This window comes from Heloderma suspectum, chromosome 1 (assembly GCF_057233095.1).
Source record: "Heloderma suspectum isolate Gila_16-S chromosome 1, 16-S_ref, whole genome shotgun sequence".
In the NCBI taxonomy this organism is placed as follows: domain Eukaryota; kingdom Metazoa; phylum Chordata; class Lepidosauria; order Squamata; family Helodermatidae; genus Heloderma; species Heloderma suspectum.
This window is the reverse complement of record NC_139458.1, coordinates 178,135,945-178,161,015: the sequence shown is the minus strand read 5'-3', so window position 1 is coordinate 178,161,015 and position 25,071 is coordinate 178,135,945. Positions and strand designations below refer to the sequence as shown.

The window sequence follows — 25,071 nt, the reverse complement described above, 5'->3', positions numbered from 1 at the left end:
TACAAGAAGTCCTGGGAAGAAACAAGTAGTACTGTATCCTACAGCAGGGGTGGGGAACATGTGGCCCTCCAGATACTGTTGGACTGTATCGCCCATCAGCCCTAGCCAGCACAGCCAATGGTAAGGGCTGATGGGAGCTGCATTCCAACATCTGGAGGGTCACATGTTCCCCATGCCTGTCCTAAAGAGCTGCTAGGCAGGACATATGGAGATCTTTAGCCTTGAAAGATATATTGGAGAGGTGGGATATTGCTGGCTGCCAAGGCTAGCATGCATGAGCTAAATCTGGGACAACTAGAGCAAAGAGGTCATCAGATAGTTTAGGCTGGGAGGAAAGGTGCAAACAACCTTTGCCTTACTCTACCAAAGCACCCAAAGAAATCAGCACTATCAGACACTGATGTCTTTGGGTGGGCTCTTGACCCCAAGCAAGGTCCTCTTGGTCTTTGTGTCTTCCTTCTATTTAGAACTATCCGGACCTCCTGGATTGAACAACAAAGCAGTAGTGGAAGAACCTGCTGGACCCTTCCAAAAAACATATGTCCATGGAGGAAGTCCAGAGTGGCTTTCTTCTATGCTATAAAATGCATAGAATATGCATAGGCTGATAGGGCTGGAAGCACCACCACCTGCTGAGCTGGGAGCTGTATCTATAGAGGAAGCTGGCATAGGTACTTTACAGAGGTGTGTGGGGGGGAAGGGAGAAAAGTCTTCTTTCTCACTCTGCTTCATTTGCCCCACATGTTCACAGATCCCTACACTTGATAATATATTGTAACTGAAACATTTCAGCAGTTCAGTTGGCTAAACGCTTAATGTGTGTGTCACACTTGGTGAAAGCTGTCAAATGTGCTGAATACTTTCTAACACTTGGAACAGTTGCAGTTTTTTGAAACTGCAATTGATTGCCATATAAACCAATAATATGCTTGTGTGCATGCATTCGAAGCTACAAAAATTTTTAATTCAAAGAAGATAATTTTTAAAGGAATAGTTAAGATGTTATTTGAGAATAAACTGCATGCAAGACAGAACCAAAATCTCCTCCACCCACCCTCCCACAAAGTATTTAAAATTAGGCAAGGAAGAAGTGATTCTCTAGTGTGGGATACAACAGGACTCAAACACAACAATTTCCTGGATTGTGCTGAGCCCATTTATTGTCACACCATGCTTGTCAGCAGAATATGCTCAGGGAATCAGTCTTTTCCCCATTGGCAAATGGAAACACCACTAAAATCAACTGCAGTATTTTACTGAAACTGACTAAATTCTTCAGGAAATTATTTGATGACAATTAAAGGAATCCGATTACAAAAATGTTATATTCCTACAAATCAATGTATAAATTCCTTGACAATAGAATTCTAATATTGTACTGCCATTGTGGGACTCAATAATAGAATGAATTATTCTGAATATGAGTTCTGAATTTGAAAGTATCGACTGCCTAAGGGGCTTGAAAAATCTTTAAAGCAAACCCAGGCTAGGAGTACTAGAGATTAATTTCTTCTTCACTGTGCAGAAGATACTCAAAAGATTTCTACATGCATAGTCAAATTATCTAGACAGATATATTTAACAACTTATACGGCATGAATAAAAACCTATATGCAAGGCTGCAGTCCTATACACCGGGGTGGGCAACACATGGTGCCTCAAGTATGCCCCGCTTTAAAAAAAGCGGGGGACAAAAAGTTGCAGTTTGCCACTGAAATTTGGCAGCAAACTGCTCAGGAAGCTTAGAATGAACAAATTTATTTTATTTTCCCCCTTCCTCCTTTTTTTGTGTCATGGGGGCAGCAAGGGGAATGCAGACCATGGTGGATCCATGGAGGAGAATTTCCCCCTGGAATACCTGAACTTGCCCACCCCTGCTATACATCTAGGGTCTTGTTGAATTAAATGGGACTTACTTCTGAATAGACTTGTATAGGATTGTGCTGTTATATATCTTTTCAGGTAAATAGTTATTTCAAATTAAGCTTCTTTGTGCACATAGAAACACATTTTAACTTGCTACATGCCATTTACTTCCTATCTATTAAAACTTTACCTGTGACAAGTTCTCTTACTTCTGCATCAATTGATTTTCTTAGCAATCGTAAAAGTGCAGGTATCCCACCAACGTTTTTCATTGCTATTTTATTTTCATCTGTAGACTTTCCATACACCAGATTCCGCAATGCACCACAAGCATTCTTCTGAACTTCAAGGACCCTGTGATCCAATAGGTCAACCAGATGTTTGATTCCTCCTAACCTACATACCTAGAAAAATACATTGATTGCCAGATTCTGTTAACAGTGAACACATAAGGAAAAGTTCCAGAAAAACAATGAAACAAGACGGTTTTCTTATGGGTGCTTGATGTATCAGGTATCTTGCTTGCCCACTTAATGTCTGAGAATTCTGGGGGGACAGAACTCCAATATGTGGAGTATTATTCATTCATATTTTTCTTAAACCTCCCAATTTTGATGAAAATGAATATCTTACAGATTCACAGAAATACCAATAATGTGACTTTTTAGTGAAAACCCATTAACAGCAACTTCCTTAAAAGTGGGTGGCTATATCCCAAATGTTTAAAAAACCATTTTTTCCTCATACATTCATATTCATTGTGTTGAATGCATATATACCCAATGTGAAGTTTGATGGAAAAAAACAACGTAGAAGAACAGTGTCTAGGCATTTATAGTTTTCTAAAGTAAATTTAACTAATACTCACAGTTGGAAAACTTGCTAGCAGAATAAGTAGGTATTAATCTGAATTTTAGTCCCTATATTTTACAAAATGTCTCATCACCTCTATATGAAATATTGCTTGCTACAGGCTCATAAACATATGGAAATAAATAGAATCAGTAATTTATTTAATATTTATATGGAGGCTTTTATTCCACTGTTTTGCTATATAGTGCTCAAAAGTAGCTCACAAAAACTAACCAACCAAAGTTAAAACCATCTAAGAATTTAAACAATATAAACAATTTAAACAACTGAAAGGAGACAGAGGCAGCAAATAAAAGAATGCAACAACACCAAAAAGTAGTTATCCATGTTAAATGCTTGCTTTTGGATGTGGTGCCCTGTCCATGGAAAGGGGGACATCAACCCCTGCCCTTCCTCCATCCCAAAACACAACCCTGACACTGAAATAGGATCTCTAGTAACTCATTAGTCCCTCATTAATTCGCAGGGCTAACACAGAAGTACAGAATCTTTAAGGTTCAGAATGGCACCCATCTCTGATTTCATCACTGGGCATCCCAGCTTGCAGCCAGCCTGTCCCAACCCTTGCTGCAACTGGGATGGGAGCAGTCAGCATGGTGGACCTTGCCTTAACAAAAAGGTCCTAAAAAGGCAGTGAAAATATAATAAGGTTCCAAGCTTACTATGTTTTCATCGCCTCCTTAAGATGTCAAAACAACAATACATCTCAAACCATGCAAAAAGTGAAATGCAGCAATCCATACTGATCAGTGTTTGGAAGCATAAAGACCTCTTGGCTGCTGGTGTCTAGTTTGGAGGAAAGTATTCTCCCCATTACTCCTGGACTTTAACAAGTTTTTTCAGCCTAAGTTGAACTCTCTCCACCATTTTAACTGAAGACACATTTCTTTGTAATATAAACTAGCCAACAAAAGATTTCTGGTGGTTTAATTGAGAAGTCTTTAGCTCCTGAGATGTTCTTGACATTTTTTTCTCTAGAAAGAGGCTCATACAGTGGAGTTACACAGTGCACAATGAGCTGCAAACCTAATTTTATAGAAATATGCTAAGCACTACCTGATTCAATGAAGGAGAAAAACCAAGAAAATATGTCATAATAATGGTTTTCTCCTATGGCAGAGGCAATGAGCAGCCCACATGTGGTCCCTGCCACCCCTTGAATTTCTTTTTTAAAAGTAATTTGTTTCGTGAAAAACAAATGGTGTCCATAGCAGCTATGGAGCACCAAAAGGGGCAAATGGAACTTGTCTGCAAGCTAAATTTACTATGGAGCACCAAAAAGGGCAAATTTAGGTTGCAAACAAGCCAGTGTTGACCCTTTTGGTGCTCTGTAGCTGCTACAGATGCTATTTTTAATTTAATTTTTTTTTTTTTTGGTGCTGTGGGGAGGGGGTCCAGCCCATGCGGGGGGCTGTCCAAGGAACAAAAATGGTCTCCCCTGTGTAGGGTTAAAAAAGCTGCCAAAATCATAGTGAGTGTAGGAGCTCTTTAAAAAGCACTTATAAATCTAGAAAACATGAATGAAGCTAAGACAAAAGCCAAAGAGACCCTTGATTTGTTAATGTGAAAATTCATTTCATATCTATTACTTATACACATACATTTTTTTAAAGTACAGAATATATTGTGAAAAAAGGAAGAGAAATGTGTTCAGAGATGGATCTCTGCAGTAATAAAAAAGGTGGCAACTAATATAGGAAAGAACACTTTCAAAAATTCTAATCGTAAAGTATTACTTCCCATTTGCTTATTTTCCCCCTTCCATTTCATGTACGCATACATTTTCTAAAAGCTTCATAAATATTCAGTGAGGGTTTTTCTTGTTACTTGCTTGCAAGACACAGAAACATTTTTTGAAAAAGCTGCACAGAATGGAAAATCTTGATAGTTTTTAAAAATTCCCATTAGATCGGCCTTATATGCAGATGTTTACTCAGAAGAAAGTCCCACTGAAGTCACTGGGAGTTGCTTCCAAGTATATGTGCACACAACTGAGGATAAATGGAGAGGAGGAGGACCATGTAAGCCGCCCTGGGTTCCTTGCAAGAGGAAAAAAAGGAATATAAATGTAATGATAAAACTATTAAAAAATTGCAATTTTTAACATGTAAAAAGTAAGTTGTCAAAAAGATTTTGCTCACTTACATAGCATTTTCACTGTCACTACAGTAATGACTAAAAGCATTAATATGTATTTGCACTATAGGTTTGAAAAATAATTATAGTCACAGTTTATGATTACCAATTTGATGAAAACGTTAAAATTAAATAATCCATTCTAATAATTCTGAAATGTTCTTCATTGAGCTTTTTCAAAAAGAAAGCCTCTATACCATACCTCAGTTTTTACTTTATTATCTCCAAAGCACAGGTGCTGTAGGTAGGCTGCAGCATTGGCTTGAACTGATGGGAACTGATGCTGAAGCATGTGAATGACCTCAGGCAATTCTGGATCCCGCCATGCAAATTCTCTTCATTAGATAAGCAGAATTCAAAGCAAAGTGTGAATACTTGTTTATTTATTACATTTACTAGTCACCCATAGCCAAGGTGCCCCCATAATCAAGGTGCATTTGTGTGTTATATTGTACAAATTTGTACAAATAAATAAAATACATTTTTCATCCTACAATGACTTAACCAGTTTAAATATTGTTAATGTTTTACAAATATTTTTAACTAAATTGGAAGGAATTAAAGCAACCTTTAGCTCAATGATAAAACAGTGAAAAGTGGAAGTACTAGGAACCACTTTAGAATTATTTTACTATGGCAACTTTGTGCAATTCATTAAAATATCAGGTATGCTTGCCTGGGATCTTTCTGGATACTGTCTATAGAGGGAGATCTTGTTGTACCATCATCAGCCGGGGTTGCATGTTGCATCCTATTGTAACTGGACTCAGAGAGTCGATAATGAAGTGATCTGTAGGGTTCTGCATAGGTAGCTGTTGTGTTCAGAGCATAATTATTTCTTTGGTATGTAAGCGTGCTACGCTGACTGGATGATCTTTGTAGATTTCCAACACCTGGTATATAAAATCAGTATTAAGAAATACTCACTGTGTCTGTCTGTCTTTGTCTACAGATAGACACACACATCACACACTCATATTAATTATCTGACCTTAATTTCTTGTTACTGAAACTCAACGAAGACTGAGAATCCTTTGGAAGTATTGGAAGATGTTTCTGTTTAGGCTGGTGTGACAAAGTATGGTTAATCCAACAGAGGATTGTAGCTGTGTTGCTAAGGTAAGTTAATGTAATGAAGTTCACAGACATTTCCCATCTGGAGTATCAGAGGGTCCTTCTAAATAATGTGGGATGTGGCATGGGGGGCCGCTGGGGGAGGGCCATTTCCCTCACCCCATCACACATTGTTCATCAAGGGCCCCTAACTCTCCTCTCCACTTTATCCTCACAATAACCCTGTGAGTTAAATTAGGCTGAGAATCAGTGACTGGCTCAAAGTCAGCCAGTGAGCTTCAAGGCTGAGTGGGGACTAGAACCTGGGTCCCCTGAGTCCCAGTCCAAACACTCTAACCACTACACTGCATTTGTTGTGAATGTTTATTGGATTTACAATTTTTGAATGAAATTTAAAAGTGTCTTTGCAATTCCATATTAATTACAAATAACACAGAAAATATTCAAAAAGGCATTGAACATTTTTATTTAGAGTGTTTTTAAAAAAGGATATTAATAATACTGGTGCCCTCCAGATGTGTTGGACTACAACTCCCATCAGAACTGCAGCCTAACACATGTGGAGGGCATCAGATTGGGGAAGGCTGATCTATTCAGTATTCATTATGCTTAGCAGCTTGGTACTATAGTTGATGCCCCTGGTATCTCTGCCCCACTTTCATGCCATATTCATGTATTTCAGTACTATTCACCACAAACCATAGGACAAATCAGTGCATTCCCATATACCTATCACTGATTTAGATTCTGGTGTGTATATTCTGGGACAACAGGAACAACAGAGAGACATCTCAATTTCGCACCTACCTGATCCAGTTCGATATAATGCTGTCTGGGACCCTTGGGGTGCATCAGCTGTTCCATGACTCGGACTGTGGTACACTGGGCTATAATAGGTTCTACCTTCATATATGGGGGTAATGTGAAGTTCAGGAGATACAGTTGACCTCAGCTCTTGGCCAAGCTGACTGTGTTGACTAGCATATGAACTCCTCAAGCCTAGAAGAAAAAGGGAAAAGATAGTATGAGGCAATCTAGGTACAGAGAAGATAAGTCCTCACTTTTATATTATAATCTTTTAAGGCTGCAATTATGCACCTAGTTCTCCCACACATATGCATATCGCCTCTTTGGATCACTGTCTAAAATTATATTAGGGCAAAAATGAATCTGTACGTTAATCTGTATTTTAAAACAGAGATCTATTAAGAGATAGGTAGCATTTATTTCTTTTTTATATTCTCTCTTTTCTGTTAAATATGGTTCCATGCACCTTATTTGAGCAAGAGCATGTCAAATCAGTTAAACTGAGCTTAATAATTTTGGTACTCTAGAAGGTACAAATCACACTTTCATTCCCATAAAGGGTTGAAATTTCTATGTAGGGGCGTGTGAGTTTGTATTATTTTACATTATCATGGCTTGGATCCAGGACTTGGCTTCTGTGAGTCTATTGATCTAGTGGGCTTCTGATCTAGTGGAGCATTTCTGCTGCTGGAGTGGGGGGAGGATGTGATTTTCATTGATTCCCCTTCCCCCTGCAGTCCCTGATTGCCTCCCCCAGCCAAATCTGCTTGGAAGATTGGGAGACTCTCCAGAACAACATGGAATGTGGTACTGGGGGCTGCAGGATTGGGGGGGGGGGAGGAAATAGTGAAAATCACCTCCCTTCTTTCTTGCCCGCCAGAGTGTCCTGAGTGGAATTCTAAATCCTACTGGCATTAGCAAACCCTGGTTCCAATACCATGGCTGCTATCCCAAAGAACAGATCAAATATAGAGTATTTCTCATAATGTGGACACTTCTGCATACCAAGCTCAGAGATTTCACAGCGTTCTTCTTCAGACAGTCCCTGATATTTTGTGAACTCGGTTACACTGTTTAACCAAATTTTAAGATGGAATACTATTCCATAATTAAAAAACACCTGTAAGAGGCCAAACCAACAATCCATTTTATCCAGTATTCAGTCTGCTAAATTTCAGGATTTCTGCACTGGAACTATGGAGAAGACACTTTCTGACACTTACACTAGTGATGAGGCAGAATTTCAAATTTGGGGAGTTTGGAATACAAACTCAACATGGAACTTGTAGTTCCTTTGATTTCTGATTCAACCTGGAAGAAGGAACTACAAATCCCATGTCCTCCAACAAGAAATGATGTATCTGAGCATGTTCAGGAGTATAATTTCCAGTTGAGGCAGGGGTCCCAACCTTTCTGAGTCTGTTTGCAGATTAGGAATTTTGAGACAGTGGACAGTCTCAGAAAATGACTACCGGAGGGGGGGGGGGGCGCTTGCCCATTCATAAAATGGCTACCATGGTGGGCATAGCCAGTAACAAAATAGTCATTTCCCAGAAGGCAAAACTGGTTAGACTAAAAGAAAGGTAACCTGTCCAAGAACCTGATTACAAGAGAGAGATAGGGTCTGAGTTCCAAAACGCAAACACACTCTTTTGAACCCAAATAAAGAAATGTTGGAGGAAAGAATTTCACTTTGTAACATGCCAGCCTCCCAATTAATTAAAATGCTTTTTTTAAAGAAATAAAATAAAATCAGAGAGGAAGTGAACCTAGTGGGTGCCAAGAAAGGAGCCTGCCAGCACATTGGTGCCTATAGGTACCATGCTGGAGACCCCAAAGTTAAGGCATGGCTTAACAAGGCCTCTCCTGCTTCTAATAAGCCCCCTGCAACTCTCTTAAACTAGGTTTTCTTGTGCTTGAGGAAAGGGTGAGAGAATGTGCACAAGTGTACACTTAATCTAATTCTTTTTTCCTTTTTCCAGCTTTTTCTTGTGAATGCTTGAAAAGACGCTTAGGTTTTTTTGAGCACCCACAAGGAAAGCTCATTAAAAGAAAGAGTAGAAATTGAGATAACTAAATTCATGCTCATTAACACACAGTAGTCAGGATTTTAAGGATACCTTGAGTGAACTGGCATTATTTTCATGCCCAGTGTTACTTCACAACTCGCATTTGCTTTCAGAGGGCCATTGTGAGATGTACTTCAGTGTCTTTATAAATCTTATAATAATTTCACAAGATGCCCACTCATTCATATGTCTTTGAATAGAGCACCCAAGTTTCCTGTTCATTTTCTCCACATGATTTAGGATCATATTTTCTGCTTTCAGTTATTCTATCTTTTGTTTTTTATCTAAAGTGAAAAAATTTCAATTTAATCCTCTCCTTGTAGAGTAGCTTATCTCTAACCCTAATGATTTTTGTGCTCTTTTTTCCTGTCTTTTATCCATCCCATTTTCTTTGTTAAAAAGTGGCAGCCAGACCTGCGTGTATTGTTCAAGGTGACAGAGCATTAAGATATTTTAAAGTCTCTTGTGTTATAGTTTGTTAATGTCCTGTTTGTTCTATGGACCACTGTCTCATGTTTGGCAGGTGATTCTGTCCTTGGGTGGTCATCGTGATTTAAAACAAGAATAGTCCCACAAAAATATGTCACAGTTTGTGATGTAGCATGCAGTGCAGTGGGGACAGAATATTGGATAGTCACTATTCATACTGGATCACGCATCCATTTACTCTAGTTCCAATTCTATGTGGCAAAGTTGGATTTGGATAATGCATGCCTCATAGCACATGTCCCCCATGACAAATTCTCCCCCTCCCCGATCCTTTACGCTATGAAGGGCAATCTTCACTACCTGGCAGACTCTCCTTGTGCCAGGAGATTCTGTGAAACTGGTGGGCAAGAGGGCTGAGGCAGCAGGATGCTCGTTTACCTTCTGTTTAATTCCCAGCTCCAGAAAAATGTATATTGATGCATGTATGCACTCTGCTGTCAGCGTTTGTGGGCAGCATTAGGGCCATGTGCATGCTTAGCCCTTGACCATGTTTTTTTTTCTTTTTGGAGGGCATGTTAGATGCTGATCTTGTTGAAACAACAACATGCTTCTCTTCCATCCCTCAGGAGTCCCCTGGTATGCAGAAAACCTCTCTTAATCTGTCCTTTCCTCTGGTTTCTTGGCTGGCAGCTCTACACATGGAACATCCTCTTTGACATACCATGACTGATTGAAATAATCAGAGGTATAATGACAAAACCATTTTTAACCACACAACACAGGAAAAGATCTAACATCTGGCTTCACTAGTCTTTAGACTTCATTTGCTGTGAAGCTGTAGATCAGGCCCATAATGAACCTTTCGTACAACCTGTGAACACCAGGAAAGCCACATTGGTTTTGATCATTCATTTCCTTTCTTGTAGACTCATACAAATTTGCTTGGCAAGTCTGCCAGGCAGTTGCCGATTGTTCAAACTGCAAGGGGGGTTGTGCTTGCTTAGTCTCCAAGAATGCAATTCCAACCCCCCTTCCCCTGGTTTATTTAAACTCTGATGAAGCAATGTCTCAGCTTAAAGGAGACATTGGAAGGATTGCGCCCAAGGGACACAGGTCCTTTAGCTGCTAAATCACTGGTCTGGAAGATATCTGAAGATCATTTATCTTACTGAAACCAAGCGGAGAAGTTGTCAAGAAATTTGGAGTAGTATCATCAGTATATGGATGACAACTAGCTCAACTTCCCCTTTCATCTAATCCAAGTGAAGCAGTGCATATCCTGGACTGGTGTCTCATTGAAGCTAATAAACTAAAGTTGAATCCATATGAGATAAGGATACTGGAATAGGTAGAGTGGACCATGGAGTGGATATTCAACCTCTTCCAGATAGGGTTGCACTCACTCTTAAAGATCACATTCTTTGCTTGGGGGTACTCCTGGACCCAGCATTGCTGCTGGATGCTCAGGGGCATCTGTGAATTTGGATGACATTTTCCAACTTCGGTTGGTATTCCAGGTGTGCTCCCTCCTAGGATGGAATGACTTGGCCATGGTTATTCATAGCTTAGCACAGGGGTGGGCAAAAAGTAGATCTTCAAATATGTTGGACTTCAACTCACAGCATTCCTGATCGTTGGCCATGCTGGCAGGGACTTCTGGGAGTTGTAGTCCAATGCATCTGGAGGTCTACCTTGTGCCCATCCCTGCTTTAGCAACATCCATCTTGATTAGTGCAATCCATTATACATGGGGCTGCCCTTGAAAAATGTTTAAATACTTCATCTGGTTCAGAATAAAGCAGAATAAAGCAGCTGGGCTGTTGATAGGGCTCACTTTTGTGAGCATATTACATAAGTTCTTAAAGAATTTCACTGGCTCGTTTCTGGGCACAATTCAAGGTGCTGAGTGTAATTTGCTGTTAAAGCAGCATACAAATTCTTAGGATAGACAGATAAATGTGAACCTCCCATTCAGAGGCATGATTCTACACACGTCAGCCTATCACTACACACATACAACCTTCTGCATTCAAATAATAGTGTAATTCATACTGTGAATCATAGAATCATAGGGTTGGAAGGGGCCTACAAGACCATTGGGTCCAACCCCCTGCTCAATGCAGGAAGCCTAATTACCAGGCAGTCTCCCATCCAAGTACTAACCAGGGCTGACCCTACTTAGCTTCCGAGATCAGACTTATCCTTTGTTAATTTTAAAGAAGGTGGATTTTCAGTGTTACATATTTTGACAACAAAAATTCTAGTTAAATGTTCTATGTAGACATAGATAAAAGTTTTTTTAAAATGAAGCAATATGAGAGAAGATGCACCTGGCTGCAGATCTCAAGACTGGTGGCTCAAATTTCAATGTTTGTTATTTGCTGAATTACAATGTGGCCATGAAGAAGTAACAACATGGGTGTCAGGAGCGCCCTAGCGGCCTCTTTCAGTACACTCCAATAGCCAACTCAAGACACAGACGAAAGGATTCTTTTCAAGGCTTTAATCCTTTTACAACTTAATGACTCTTTCAGATGCTATCACCAGTGACTAAGCAATGAACAGCAGAGTAGCCTATGCTCCAAGTAGGCAGTTGGTCCCTGTTTGAAGGAGAATCACTTGAAGACCCTGAACTTATGGGCTAGGGAGAGATCCTCCCTCTTTCCCTTGGGTCCACAGGACACGGCCGTTGCTTGCGCGCCAAACGGGCACTACGCCTCCTTTCTGCGCCCTCCATCGCTCGTTGCTCCCCGCGTCTGTGTCGAGCATCTAGCAAGCCCCCCTCCCGCACTCTCTCACTGCCTGGGTCACTATCTATCTCAGGAATGTCAGCAGGAGGAATCTCTGCCAGCTGCTGTACCCATAAGGGATGAGCTGGCTCTTCTCCCACAGATTGCTGATCCTCCTCAGAATCAGAACTGCTTTGGGGTTCTTTCAGCTCAGTTTCCACCCTGACATCATCCCCGCTCCCATGAGGCCCCAGGTTTGTGGGGGTATAGCTGGTGGAAGCATCTCAGCAGCAACGGAGCATGCACATTTTCCGCAGGTTCCTAGGTTCGCTCATCCGGCCTGTACCCGCAGGCGGCCGGGAGAAAGGCGGGGGTCCAGAATCTCTGCGAACTCAAACTCTTCCTCCCCCTCCACCAGCACTGGTGGCAGGGCGGGGGAACCGACCGAGCAATGAGGGTCGCCAGAAACCGGGGGGACAGCAAAGACCGATGAAAAACAGGATGGATCTTCATGGAGCGGGGGAGAGCCAGGCGAGAAGCAACAGGGTTAATCTGGGCTGTAATCTGGAAAGACCCTGTGCGGTGACGCGCGAGCTTCCTTGCGGATGAGTGAGAGGGGAGGTATTGGGTAGACAACCAAACCTAGTCACTCAGTTGCAGAGATGGACCCGGCTGGCGCCGCCGGTCTGCACAGGCCTCGTAGGCTGTCTTGGCTTGCTTGAGGGAGTCCCCTAAGAGGTGGTGTACTGCTCACAACTCCTCTAAAAAGTCATGGGCCGCTGGCACCGAAGAAGGAGCTAAAGTGGACAGGAGAGCCTTGGGGTGGTAACCAAAATGGGCAAAAAATGAAGTTAGGCAGGTGGAAGCATGGCAGGCATTGTTATAAGCAAATTCTGCGAGAGGCTGCAAGGAAAACCAGTCATCTTGCTGGTAATTGACATAACAGCACAAATATTGCTCCACAGTCGCATTGGTGCACTCAGTCTGACCGTCTGTCTGTGGATGGTGGGCAGAGGAAAGACAGAGCGTCACATGGAGAAGCCTAAGTAGCTCCCTCCAGAAATGGGCAGTGAATTGGGCCCCCCTATCCGAAATGAGACCTCGGGCCATCCGTGGAGCCGGAAAACATGCGCCAAAAACAGCTCCGCCGTCTCCCTGGCTGTGGGCAACCCAGAGCAGGGGATGAAATGGGCCATCTTAGAAAACAAATCCACTACCACCAGAATGGTGGTCTTACCATGTGAGGGAGATAAGTCAATGATAAAGTCAAGGGAGAGTAGTTTCCAAGGTCCTGAGGGTGTAGGCAGAGGGTGAAGCAAGCCTGTGGGCTTACCTGAGGGGGCCTTCACCTGCTGGCAGGTTGGGCAGGAGGCGACATAGGTCTTGACGTCCCGACACATACGAGGCCACCAAAAATCCTGCGTCACTCTGTGCAGGGTCTTGGCAACGCCAAAATACCCAGCCATGGGGAAGCCGTGGCACTGATGGAGGACCTTCTCGCGGTGGGGTCTAGAAGGCACATAGACCCAACCGGAATGGTAAAGCAGGCCACCTCACAAAGAGAAGGGGGTAGAGTGGGAGGGGCAGAGGCTAGCCCCAATTCCTCCACTTTTGTGCGAACAAAAGCATCCTGAGCCTGTGCAGAGTGAAGGAGTTCCTCCCAAGAGTGAGGCACCACAGCTGCTGCCAGGCTCTGGGCGGGAAGAATCAGAGAGGGCAGGGATTTCCCTCACCCCCTGGCTGGAGGTCTGGCTTACGAGAAAGAGCATCTGCTTGTAGGTTGTCGGAGGCCTTCACATGGCGAATCTTAAGGTGGAACCAGGAAAAAAAAAGCGACCACCTAATCTGCCGCTGGTTTAAGGCACAGGCTGTCTGAAGATGTTCCAGGTTGCAATGGTCGGTTCTAACTTCAACTGGGTGATGTGCCCCCTCCAGAAGATGACTCCAGGTCTCCAAAGCGGACTTGATGGTCAACAGTTCCTTCTCCCAGATGGTATAATTCCTCTCAGACATGTTCAGCTTCCTGGAGTGGTAGGCGCAGGGTTGCAACTCGCCACCTGCCCGATCTGGCTGAAAAAGCACCGCCCCCACTGCAAAGTCAGAGGCATCAGTTTGCACCACAAAAGGCTTCCTTGGGTCAGGATGTAACAGAATCGGCTCAGAACTTAAAAGCTTCTTAAGTTCCTCAAAGGCCTGTTGGGCAGATGCCATCCAATGAAAAGGAGATTTCCTGCCCTTAAGGAGGTCTGTGAGAGGAGATGTCAGCCGAGCAAAGCTGGGCAGGAACTTTCTGTAGAAATCAGCAAACCCCAGAAAACGTTGCAAGTCCTTCTTGGTGGATGGAGCCTGCCAAAAGAGGGCAGCCTGGACCTTTGCAGGATCCATCCTGATACCGTCAGCTGAGATAATGTAGCCAAGGTAGTCCAAAGAGGTTAGGTCAAACACACATTTCTCCAGTTTGGCATACAGAAGGTTCTTGCAGAGGCACTGGAGGACAGCAGAGACACAGTGCTGATGGGCGTGGGGGTCCTCAAAAAATGTAAATAAATCATTGAGATACACAATGAGGAAAGAGTCCAAATAGTCCTGGAAGATGGCATTCATAAAATGCGAAAATGGGGGGGGGGGGCCCGCAGGCGAGCCCAAACGGCATCACTAGGTATTCATATGTTCTGTACCGGGTGCCAAAACAGGTCTTCCACTCATTCCCCTCCCGGATGCGAATGAGATTGTAGGCGCCACGCAGATCCAACTTTGTGAACATCTTGGCTCGCCCCAGGCGCTCCAGCATCTCAGGAATCAGGGAGAGGGGGTACGCGTCAGGGATCGAGACTGAATTGAGGGCTCTGTAGTCATGTACTGGGTGGAGTTCTCCCAATTTCTTGGTCACAAAGATGGTAGGGGCGCAGGCGGAGGAGGAGGAAGGGCGAATGAAGCCACATCTGACGTTTGTGTCCAAAAACTCCCACAGAGCTTGAAGTTCCGGCTCCGACATCAAATACAGCCGGCCGGTGGGGATAGTCACTCCAGGAATGAGGTTAATGGCATAGTCAAATGGGCGGGGGGAGGAGCTGGTCGGCCTCCTTCTTGTCGAAAACATCCCGAAAAGCTGCATACTTCTCTGGGAGGATCACAGTAGCTGAAGAACTGCCAGAAGCAGACGAGGAGGGGGAGGAAAGGGTTAAGGCCTGGACTGGGACTGGCGCCTTGATCGGGAGGCAATGCTCCCAGCAGTAGGGAGACGCAAACTCCACTTGCTGAAGCTCCCAAGAAATCTGAGGATTATGCTTAGAGAGCCAGGAAACACCCAGCACGATTGGGTATTGGGGAACCTTGGCCAAGTGAAACTGAATCTGCTCAACGTGGACTGGGCATGCAGAGTGAGCGGAGCTGTAATCTGGGTCACCGCGCCCAAAGAAAGAGGATGCCCATCGATGGTCTCCACTGCCAAGGGGCAGGAAGAGGCAGGGTATGAACGTTATGGAGGAGGGCGAAGGTTTCATCCATGAAACTGGTCGTAGCCCCCGAGTCCACTAAAGCCAGGGCCTCCACCCCACCCCACTGGGAGGAGCGGAGGTGAACATGCAATAGCAGATGGGAGGGTGGGGGGGTTGCGGAAGGCACCCACCGGGTATGGAACCGACTCCCACACTGGAGACCCCCAACAGGCTTGGGGGGCAGCCTAGTCAGGCCTGGGGAGGAGGAAGGAGAGGAGGAGGCAGTGGGGCTGCGGGTCTGGTGCAGCAGGTTTTGGCGAAATGTCCCAACTTTCCACGCCGAAAGCATCGGCGCTCAGCGCGCTGCCACTCTAGTTCCTCAAGCAGCAGTGGGGCTCGGGTAGCTCCCAGTTGCATCGGAGTCTCCTCCGCCCCCACCGCAGGGGCGGGGGCAGGAAACAGAGGGGAATGGGAGGAGGGAAATCTCGTTCCCCGGCACCCCACTGCCAGCGCTCCTCCAGCCAACTATCTGGAGGCAGGTCTGGATGAGGTCCTCCAAAGTAGGCGGGCTAGGCGTGCACACCAACTCATCCAAGATCTCGTCATTCAAACCGTCCAAAAACTGAGCCACCAGCACGGTATCATTCCACTGTAAATCATGCACCAGCAAGCAAAAAGTAGTCGCATAGCTGGAAACTGAGTCCTTGCCCTGCCTGAGGTGGCGAATCTCCAAAGAAGCCGTCTGCATGCACAGGGGACCACCGAAAAATGTGGCCATCGCTGTCATGAAACCTTGATAGTCCCCGAGTAGGGGGTAATTAGCGAGAAGAAGTCCTGAAGCTCATTTAGCTGCCACGCCTGAAAGTAGGTTAATGAAGCCCACATGAACCTGTTCTGTCAGGAAATCCTCAGGTCGAAGGCGCATGTACAGCTCCGACTGGGCCCGGAAAATCTGAAAAAGTCCTTTCTCACCATAAAACTTCTCCGGCAAAGCCACCGGGCACTTGTGGCAGGGGGGAATCGGAGGTGGTGGGGGTTGAACCGCAGCTTGTAGATTCTGTACAGAAGTCGTCAGTTGAGCCACTTGATCACAGAGAATCTGGTTCTCTTGCGCCAGAGCCTGCACTGCCGGGTCCCTGGCACTCTCCATTCAGCAGTAGGAGAAGAGAGAGAGAGAAAAAAAGAGGAACAGGAACAAGCTGTCAGGAGCGCCCTAGCAGCCTCTTTCAGTACACTCCAATAGCCAACTCAAGACACAGACGAAAGGATTCTTTTCAAGGCTTTAATCCTTTTACAACTTAATGACTCTTTCAGATGCTATCCCCAGTGACTAAGCAACGAACAGCAGAATAGCCTATGCTCCGGGTAGGCAGTTGGTCCCTGTTTGAAGGAGAATCACTTGAAGACCCTGAACTTATGGGCTAGGGAGAGATCCTCCCTCTTTCCCTTGGGTCCACGGGACGCGGCTGTTGCTTGCGCACCAAATGGGCGCTACGCCTCCTTTCTGCACTCTCCATCGCTCGTTGCTCCCTGCGTCTGCGTCGAGCAAGCCCCCCCTCCTGCACTCTCTCACTGCCTGGGTCACTATCTATCTCAGGAATGCTGGCAGGAGGAATCTCTGCCAGCTGCTGTGCCCGTGAGGGATGAGCTGGCTCCTCTCCCACGGATTGCTGATCCTCCTCAGAATCAGAACTGCTCTGGGGTTCTATCGGCTCAGTTTCCACCCTGACAATGGGTTCAGAATGTTAAATCTTCAGAGTTCCATCTGTTGCTCCTAACTGTTCTTCAGTATTTTTGTGTTTCAGATGCTCCCATGTTTGACCCTAAGGCTAGTTTTATCAACACATCTGTGTACCAATTTCTATCCTGGTGCAATCGCTCAAAACAGAATGTTGTGCCAGCATCACGAGCAAATATGCTGGTGCAAGTGTTTAGGACTATGGTGGCAACCATTGAGATTCTGTAAAGATTAAGAGCATTTAAGAAATCAAAGCTAGCAAAATCTCTGTAGGGATGATGTAAGTCATCCGCATTTCAAAAGTCTTGAAAAATTAAAACCACTATGTCACTAATACAAATAAATTGGAAGGTTTAGGGCTGCTAAAACTAGAAAAGAGAAATTATTAGGAAGTAAGCCATATTTGGATGGTCAACAAAGCTTTCTGAATGTCACCACCTTTTCAACTAGTTGTTGTAGTTCAACTAGACCGATATCTAAATTCTTGCTCATAAGACCCTTCTAGGAAGGGCATTAGGACCCAACACATCTTTGAGCTGTGTGAGCAATATAGACACCACTGTTCTACTTCAAAAATCCCTGGTACAACATGAGTTTTTTTTTTTTTTAAGTATTTTGAAATGTACTTGCTACATTTGGCAGAAGTGAGAACTTACACTTTCCATCATCCAAATAAGTGGACACTACCTGTTTTCTTTTTGCTTCCCCATTGCTTTTTCCAGATTATACCCAGCTGATCACAGTCTACTTGGGGTATGAAAACTTGAATGCTATACAGAGCCTTCCATCTAATCATTTAGTGATTCAGTTTGAGTTCCCAAATGTAATACAGTAATATGAACCCTTCAAGTATTGCACAGGGGGAGTCAGAAACACGTAAATTACAGTAATTATGCAGCGTATGTAAACATTATAGGTAGTTTAATATATTTTAAGCCCGTTACCTGCTTTTCTTTTAAATGCAAGAGCAATTTTATATTTATGGTGTCCTTCTCAAAGTTGAAAAGTAGTTTAAATTTGCTCATATGCACTTGGGAATCAGTTTTAAAATAAAGAATGATGAATGTGCTTCATGCTAGTATTTTAGTTATGTATATTATTTTAGGTCACAATCTAAAGCAAGTTACATATGTATGTTGAAGCCCCAGCAGGCTCAACAGAGTAGTGAACACATCCTGATTCTGCACCCAGGAATCTATATGCACTCAGATGTCCATATATATGTATTGCACACCTTGGCTTCCTCAGTCATTTGAATGGGGTGACTTGATATGCTCGCACATTCCTTTGAGGGTGAACTGGATCTTTCCATTGAAATGAATGAAGGTATTGCTGGCAGGGGCAACTCTTTTGTGTGCAGTGGAACTCTTTTGACCATAAGTAGTCATGGTATTGGGCATTAAGTGTAAATTTCAAAAGCCTTATGTAGGACATATAAAATAACTGGAGCTCATTATTTTGATTTGATGAATGCCCAGTACAACAGAGTTATAAGCCTTCACAGTGTAACATTTCATTCTCTTTGATGAGAAATGAAACAATTTCATTCCCAAAATATCTACTCAAACTCTGCAACTGAGTCAAGCTTAAAACATTAGCAAAATATATGAAACATGACCTTGCCATGGAGCCATATTTCATAATACCAACCCTGAGGCTTCAGAAGCAATAACCAAGCATAGATTTATGCAGATGGATCACCTAGTGCTGACAGGTAGATAGCTGAAAGAGCCTCATTAGGACAGACTTTCAAACTGTTGAATGAATCTTATTGAAGTTGCCTGTCTTTATTTATGGAGATGCCCATCATATGAGGATATTAAATGGGCAACCCAATTTGTAGCTATCTTTCCCAGACAAGGGGGAAAGGCAATAGGCACAATGCAGCCAAAGTTCAGAAGTTAAGCACATACGTACCTTTCCACTGAAAGCAATGGGACTTACAAGTGCTTTACTTTGACTGTATTGTACCCAATATGGGAATTTTTTAAACAGCTCAGTTGCTATATTTTATTTCTTAGAGAGATTTACAGATGTAGACCTACACTAGAAATGAGGTATTACCTTTTTCTGAAAAACACTGCTGAATAATGAAGTGGTGTTTTTTTTTGTATAGGTATTTTGTATAGGTTAATGCTATGTCTAGGACAGTTTTAAATTTTATGAAAGTATTTTCACACTGGAGTATTATTATAGCTTTGTGTGTCAAGGGGATGCCCTGAATAAATATTCAATCAGAGTTTTAAAAGTAAGTTACAATATAGGTGAGCACAGATTAATAACTCCATCTTGACAACAAGAGATGCAATTCACAACTGCTAAAATCAGTAAGAATTTGCCCCTGAATTCCTTTGATATCTATTCCAGCCAAAGGCAATACTAACTCTAAAGGGTTTAGAGGTACAAGATCTCTAGATTATACAAAATACCATGGGTTGGATTCAGACTTGTGCTCAGTGGAGTTCTTCTCACATTGAAGGAAGGGGGCAGGACAGTGATTTTAGCAGATTTTGCTTTCCCTGAGCCTCCTCAAAAGCTGTTCTGGAGGGCTGCAGGATGGGATCTGACACTGGTAGCTGCAGGGGGAACTGGCGAAAATCATCACTCCACCTCCCTTTCTCTAGTTCTGGCATATATTTAAAACCTGTTCAATTACACTAGTTTTACCACCTATGTCAATGTCTGAATATTAACCATTTCTGTGGTCGTTTATTTCTTCCCCAACTTGAAATGCCACTGTCTTAAAAAGGAAAAACACTGAAAGCATACCACTACATTAGATATTTGTTAACTGCTAAGAAAAATAATTCCTTCCAAAACAAAATCAGTATCAGTAAAATAATTGCAATGTGTTATTTGAAACATTAGCAATTGTATATTGTAATTCTTTTTGCCAGTAACACAATTGTACAATTCACTGTATTTACAGGTTTCCACAAAATTTTAAGTTGTGTCTTTACCTTTTTACTAACCTGTAAGGCTATCTGGACGGGGCGGAACCATTCTTTCATAGATTTCATACTGCTGTGCATATTGCTCAATGTCATGAAGCGTCCGCTGTAACGTTGTTCCCAAATGTTGTGGAACTGCAGTCATCCCAGAACGCTTTGGTGATGAAGATCCAACTTGGGTCTGGGGTTGAGAGGCTACTCTTGTCTGTGTATCATTTAGTGTAAGAGGTGAACCGACTCTGACTGAAGGCTGGTACTGGGGAGTCCCTCCATTGGGGTTGGTTGATTGCCTAGATGTTACTGAACCAATTCTGCGCACTGCTATTGGTGAAGCAGGTCTTTGTGTAGTAAATGGAGATGTTGCTCTTTGTACAGGTAATGTTGTGGATGAGAACACATTAGAATTAAGAGATCGTGACTCAGTAACAGATGGTGAACCATAGCCACTCCCTAAAGAAGTTCTGAGTGATCCCCTCGAAGGAGAAACTCCTGCAGTGGTTACATAGGAGGGAGACTGGGCCCTTGATGGAACAGAACTCACACGTCTCATGGCTCTGTTGGCAGCTAGGTTTGATGTCTGTTAAAAAGAAATATATATATATATATATAATATTTACACACAAAGTGATCAGAAGAAATCTAAGTGTAAAGATCAGCCTTTTATAAATGTATAATTTCTTTTGGGATACATTTGCACCATAGTTAAGCACGTGCAAGTCCCACTGATTTTAAAGGGAGAGTTAAGTACATGCTTAAGGCTGCAGTCCTATACACACAGATCTGGGATTAAGTCCTACTGGACACAGTGGGACTTACGTCTGAGTAGACATGTTTAGGGTTGTACTTTTAGTTTATCCCACTGAAATCAGTGAGATTTAGAAGTGCTTTATTTTTGTTGGGTTGCACCTGAAGTGTTTGAAAACAAGTTTATAATTCATCACACCAAGAATACATTCTTTAAAAATATTGAAAATCTTCCATTTGATATCCCCAGTCAAATAGAACTATATTTTCTAGTTTTATTTCTGAGAAGCCAAAACGTTAACATAATTTTGAAATGAGGGTATGTTTTAGTACAAAAGTAGCTTTAGCTTAATACGCTGCTACTTTTCTATAACTCAGAGAACTTTAGTTATTAGGTGGTTTAAAAGTACAGTAAATAAATAAATATACAAAATAGCAAATGGCTACATTCTGACATCATGCTAAATCATGGTGAATGAGCTTAGCCTCCTCTGGGCTCACACACTCCCCCTTTCCTCTATTCCTTTGGTTCCTTTGGTTTGACAGCAAGGATATCACAAGGTTTTGCTTCTGTTTTTGATTAACCACAGTTTAGCATATCATCCAAACCCTAAATGGTTTGATGAAGTTGGCTTGTTTTGTATATGCCATAATTAAGATCGGCCTTCCCCAACCCAGTGCTCTCCAGACATTTTGGACTACAAGTCCTACCAGCCCCAGCTGGAACGGCCAATGGTCAGAGATGATAGGAGCTGTAGTCCAAAACATCAGGAGGGCACCAGGTTGGGGAAGACTTGTTAAGATTAGCCATAGTTTATCAGGTTCAGACGACAAGTCAAACCATGGTTAATCAAAACCGGAAGCAAAAATGTTTGAATTCTTTCTCGTGTCCATCCTGTAAGAGCGGGGAGGGGGTGTGCATAATCCTGAGGGGAGGTTAAGCTTGTCCCTCTCACACTAAATCCTGGGTTTATCATGATGTCCAAACGTAGCTGTGTCACTAAAATCCTAGTCGTAGAAATAAATTATTTCCTCCACTTGATCCTTCTCTGATCTTCTTCTCCCACACTGGAGGCCTTCAAGATGAGGCTGGACAGCCATTTGTCAGGGATGCTCTGACTCGGATTCCTGCATTGAGCAGGGGGTTGGACTTGATGGCCTTGTAGGCCCCTTCCAACCCTACTATTCTATGATTCTATGATTCTTCCTTGTTCACTAATAAGTCTAATAATCCATAGTTAATTACTACTGAAATGAATAAAAATAAAGAAAACAGTAATGATACTCTGAATAAAAGAAGGATATAGGTTTGGTCTTCTGCTTTGTTATTACCAACAAATTGAATAGCTGTAGATCAGGGATGGGCATAAGGTAGCTCTCCGGATGTCTTGGACTTCAACTCCTAGAAGCCCCTGCCAGCATAGCCAATGGACAGGAATCCCGGGAGTTGAACTCCAAAAATCTGGAGATCTGCTTTCTGCCCACCCCTGTTGTAAATAAGCTGTCACACAATTGAAGTCTTAGTTGATTAATTATGAGTTTTAAAATAATGAAATCTGCATAATTTGCACGTGAATAAAAAAAAATTAAAGTAAAAAGCATGGTTAGTACATGCATGATTTCAGATTATATCACAGCAGGTTCCATCTTCAAAGAGGCATTCCCTTCTGTGCCTTTTCTTAGATGGCCCCTGCTGCTTGCATTTTTTGTCAATACTTATACTTTTTTCTTAGTTTTGTGTTTTTTATAACACATTTGTTAGCCTTTATTGATTTCTGTAAAAAGCAGTATAATTTAGAATTAAATAGGTCTGGGTTTTTCACATTAGGCATTGTCTGATGCTGTTTTTGGATCTGCTGTTTTTGTAATGTTTTTTGGATGGGCCTTTTTTGGTGCTGTTGTGATGCATATTCTTATTTGCTTTATTGTAGATTGATTAATTATTTTTCTATATTTCATATGATTGTGAGCCAATCTGACGCTCATTGTGGCTGAAGATACAAGGCAAGCATATTTCTATTGTTGTTGTTCAGTCGTTCAGTCGTGTCCGACTCTTCGTGACCCCTTGGACCATAGCACGCCAGGCCTTCCTGTCCTGCGCTCTCTCCCGGAGTGTGCTCAAGTCCATATTCATTGCATCGGTGATGCTATCTAGCCATCTCATCCTCTGCCATCCCCTTCTCCTTTTGCCTTCAGTCTTTCCCAACATCAGGGTCTTTTCCAGAGAGTTTTCTCTTCACATTCGGTGGCCAAAATATTTGAGCTTCAGCTTCAGGATCTGTCCTTCCAATGAGAACTCAGGGTTGATTTCCTTTAGGATTGACTGATTTGACCTCCTTGCAGTCCAGGGGACTCGTAAGAGTCTTCTCCAGCACCACAGTTCGAAAGTATCGATTCTTCGGCGCTCAGCCTTCCTTATAGTCCAGCTCTCACAGCCATATGTTACTAATGGGAAAACCATAGCTTTAATTAGACGGACCTCTGTTGGCAAGGTGATGTCTCTGCTTCTTACTATGCTGTCTTGGTTTGCTATAGCTTTCCTCCCAAGGAGCAAGCGTCTTTTAATTTCATGGCTACAGTCACCGTCTGCAGTGATCTTGGAGCCCAAGAAAATAAAATCTGTCACTGCTTCCATTTCTTCCCCTTCCATATGCCAGGAAGTGATGGGGCCAGATGCCATGATCTTCATTTTTTTAATGTTGAGTTTCAAACCAGCTTTTGCACTCTCCTCTTTCACACTCAACAAGAGGCTCTTGAGATCCTCTTTGCTTTCTGCCATTAGGGTGGTATCATCTGCGTATCTGAGGTTGTTGATAATTCTCCCGGCAATCTTAATTCCGACCTGTGATTCATCCAACCCGGCGTTTCTCATGATGTACTCTGCATATAAGTTAAATAAGCAGAGCGACAATATGCAGCCTTCTCATACTCCTTTTCCAATTTTGACCCAATCGGTTGTTCCATATCTGGTTCTTACTGTTGCTTCTTGACCCTCATACAGGTTTCTCAGGAGACAGGTAAGGTGGTCTGGTACCCCCATCTCTTTAAGAATTTGCCACAGTTTGTTGTGATCCACACAATCAAAGGCTTTAGCGTAGTCAATGAAGCAGAAATAGACGTTTTTCTGGAATTCTCTTGCTTTCTCCATGATCCAGCATACGTTGGCGATTTGATCTCAAGTTCCTCTGCCTCTTCGAAACCCAGCTTGTACTTCCGGTAGTTCTCGGTTCGCATACTGCTGAAGCCTAGCTTGTAGGATTTTGAGCATCACCTTGCTGGCATGTGAAATGAGCGCAATTGTACTGTAGTTTGAACACTCTTTGGCGTTGCTCTTCTTTGGAATTGGAATGTAACCTGACCTTTTCCAGTCTTGTGGCCACTGTTGAGTGTTCCAAATTTGTTGGCATATTGAGTGCAGCACTTTTTAGGGATAAAACAGCATCATCTTTTAGGATTTTAAATAGCTCAGCTGGAATACTGTCATCTCCGCTAGCTTTGTTGTTAGTAATGCTTCCTAAGGCCCACTTGACTTCACTCTCGAGGATGTCCGGCTCAAATTCAGTGACCACACTATCATGGCTATCAGGGACATTCAGATCTTTCCTGTATAGTTCTTCTGTGTATTCTTGCCACCTCTTCTTAATCTCATCTGCTTCTGTTATGTCCCTGCCTTCTTTGTCCTTTATCATGCCCGTCTTTGCAGAAAACGTTCCCTTGAGATCTCTGATTTTCTTGAAGAGATCTCTAGTCTTTCCCATTCTGTTCTTTTCTTCAGTTTCTTTGCATTGTTCAGTATATTTCTATACTGAGTAAATAACATATATGTGGTGAATTTATACTGTATCTAGATTAAAATATCTGTTTATTTTGTGGGCTTTTCTTAATTAAATTTTTCTCTTAAATATTACAAAAATAATTAATTCTGACAAAATTGACCATGGGCACCTTTTTAATAGCTCAGATATTTTTTAATAAATCACCAGTTAATGGATCAAATGTTGCAACCCTAGGAGAACAATCCTATGGCTCTTAGACAGGGGGGCATATGATAGTTCAGATTCCTGGATCCAAGGTCGGAGGCAGTGCTCTGACCTTGGACCCAGGAGTCCGAGCTCCCCGCTCTCCCTCCCCTTGCAGCCAGAATGGAGAGTACTGTGCCAGCGACCTTGGAGGGAAGGTAAAAGGAGCGTTCCCATGGGTGCCCAGGGGACTGGGAAG

The 25,071-nt window shown here is 42.9% G+C and overlaps 1 protein-coding gene across 5 annotated transcripts in view; it reads right to left on the bottom strand.

Moving 5' to 3' along the window:
• Positions 1-25,071, bottom strand: part of PKP4 (plakophilin 4) — a 163,746-nt gene that overhangs the window by 35,460 nt on the left and 103,215 nt on the right. For 4 of the 5 annotated variants that reach the window (XM_084811199.1, XM_084811189.1, XM_084811160.1 and 1 more), the window contains 5 exons: positions 20,131-20,686; positions 6,757-6,948; positions 5,552-5,768; positions 5,078-5,210; positions 2,057-2,270 (listed from right to left, as the gene is read on the bottom strand). In XM_084811199.1, coding sequence (XP_084667325.1) covers positions 2,057-2,270; positions 5,078-5,210; positions 5,552-5,768; positions 6,757-6,948; positions 20,131-20,686 — 1,312 coding nt within the window. Of the gene's footprint in view, positions 1-2,056; positions 2,271-5,077; positions 5,211-5,551; positions 5,769-6,756; positions 6,949-13,740; positions 14,666-20,130; positions 20,687-25,071 lie in introns of those variants that run through there. The other variant, XM_084811181.1, reaches the window with a different exon arrangement.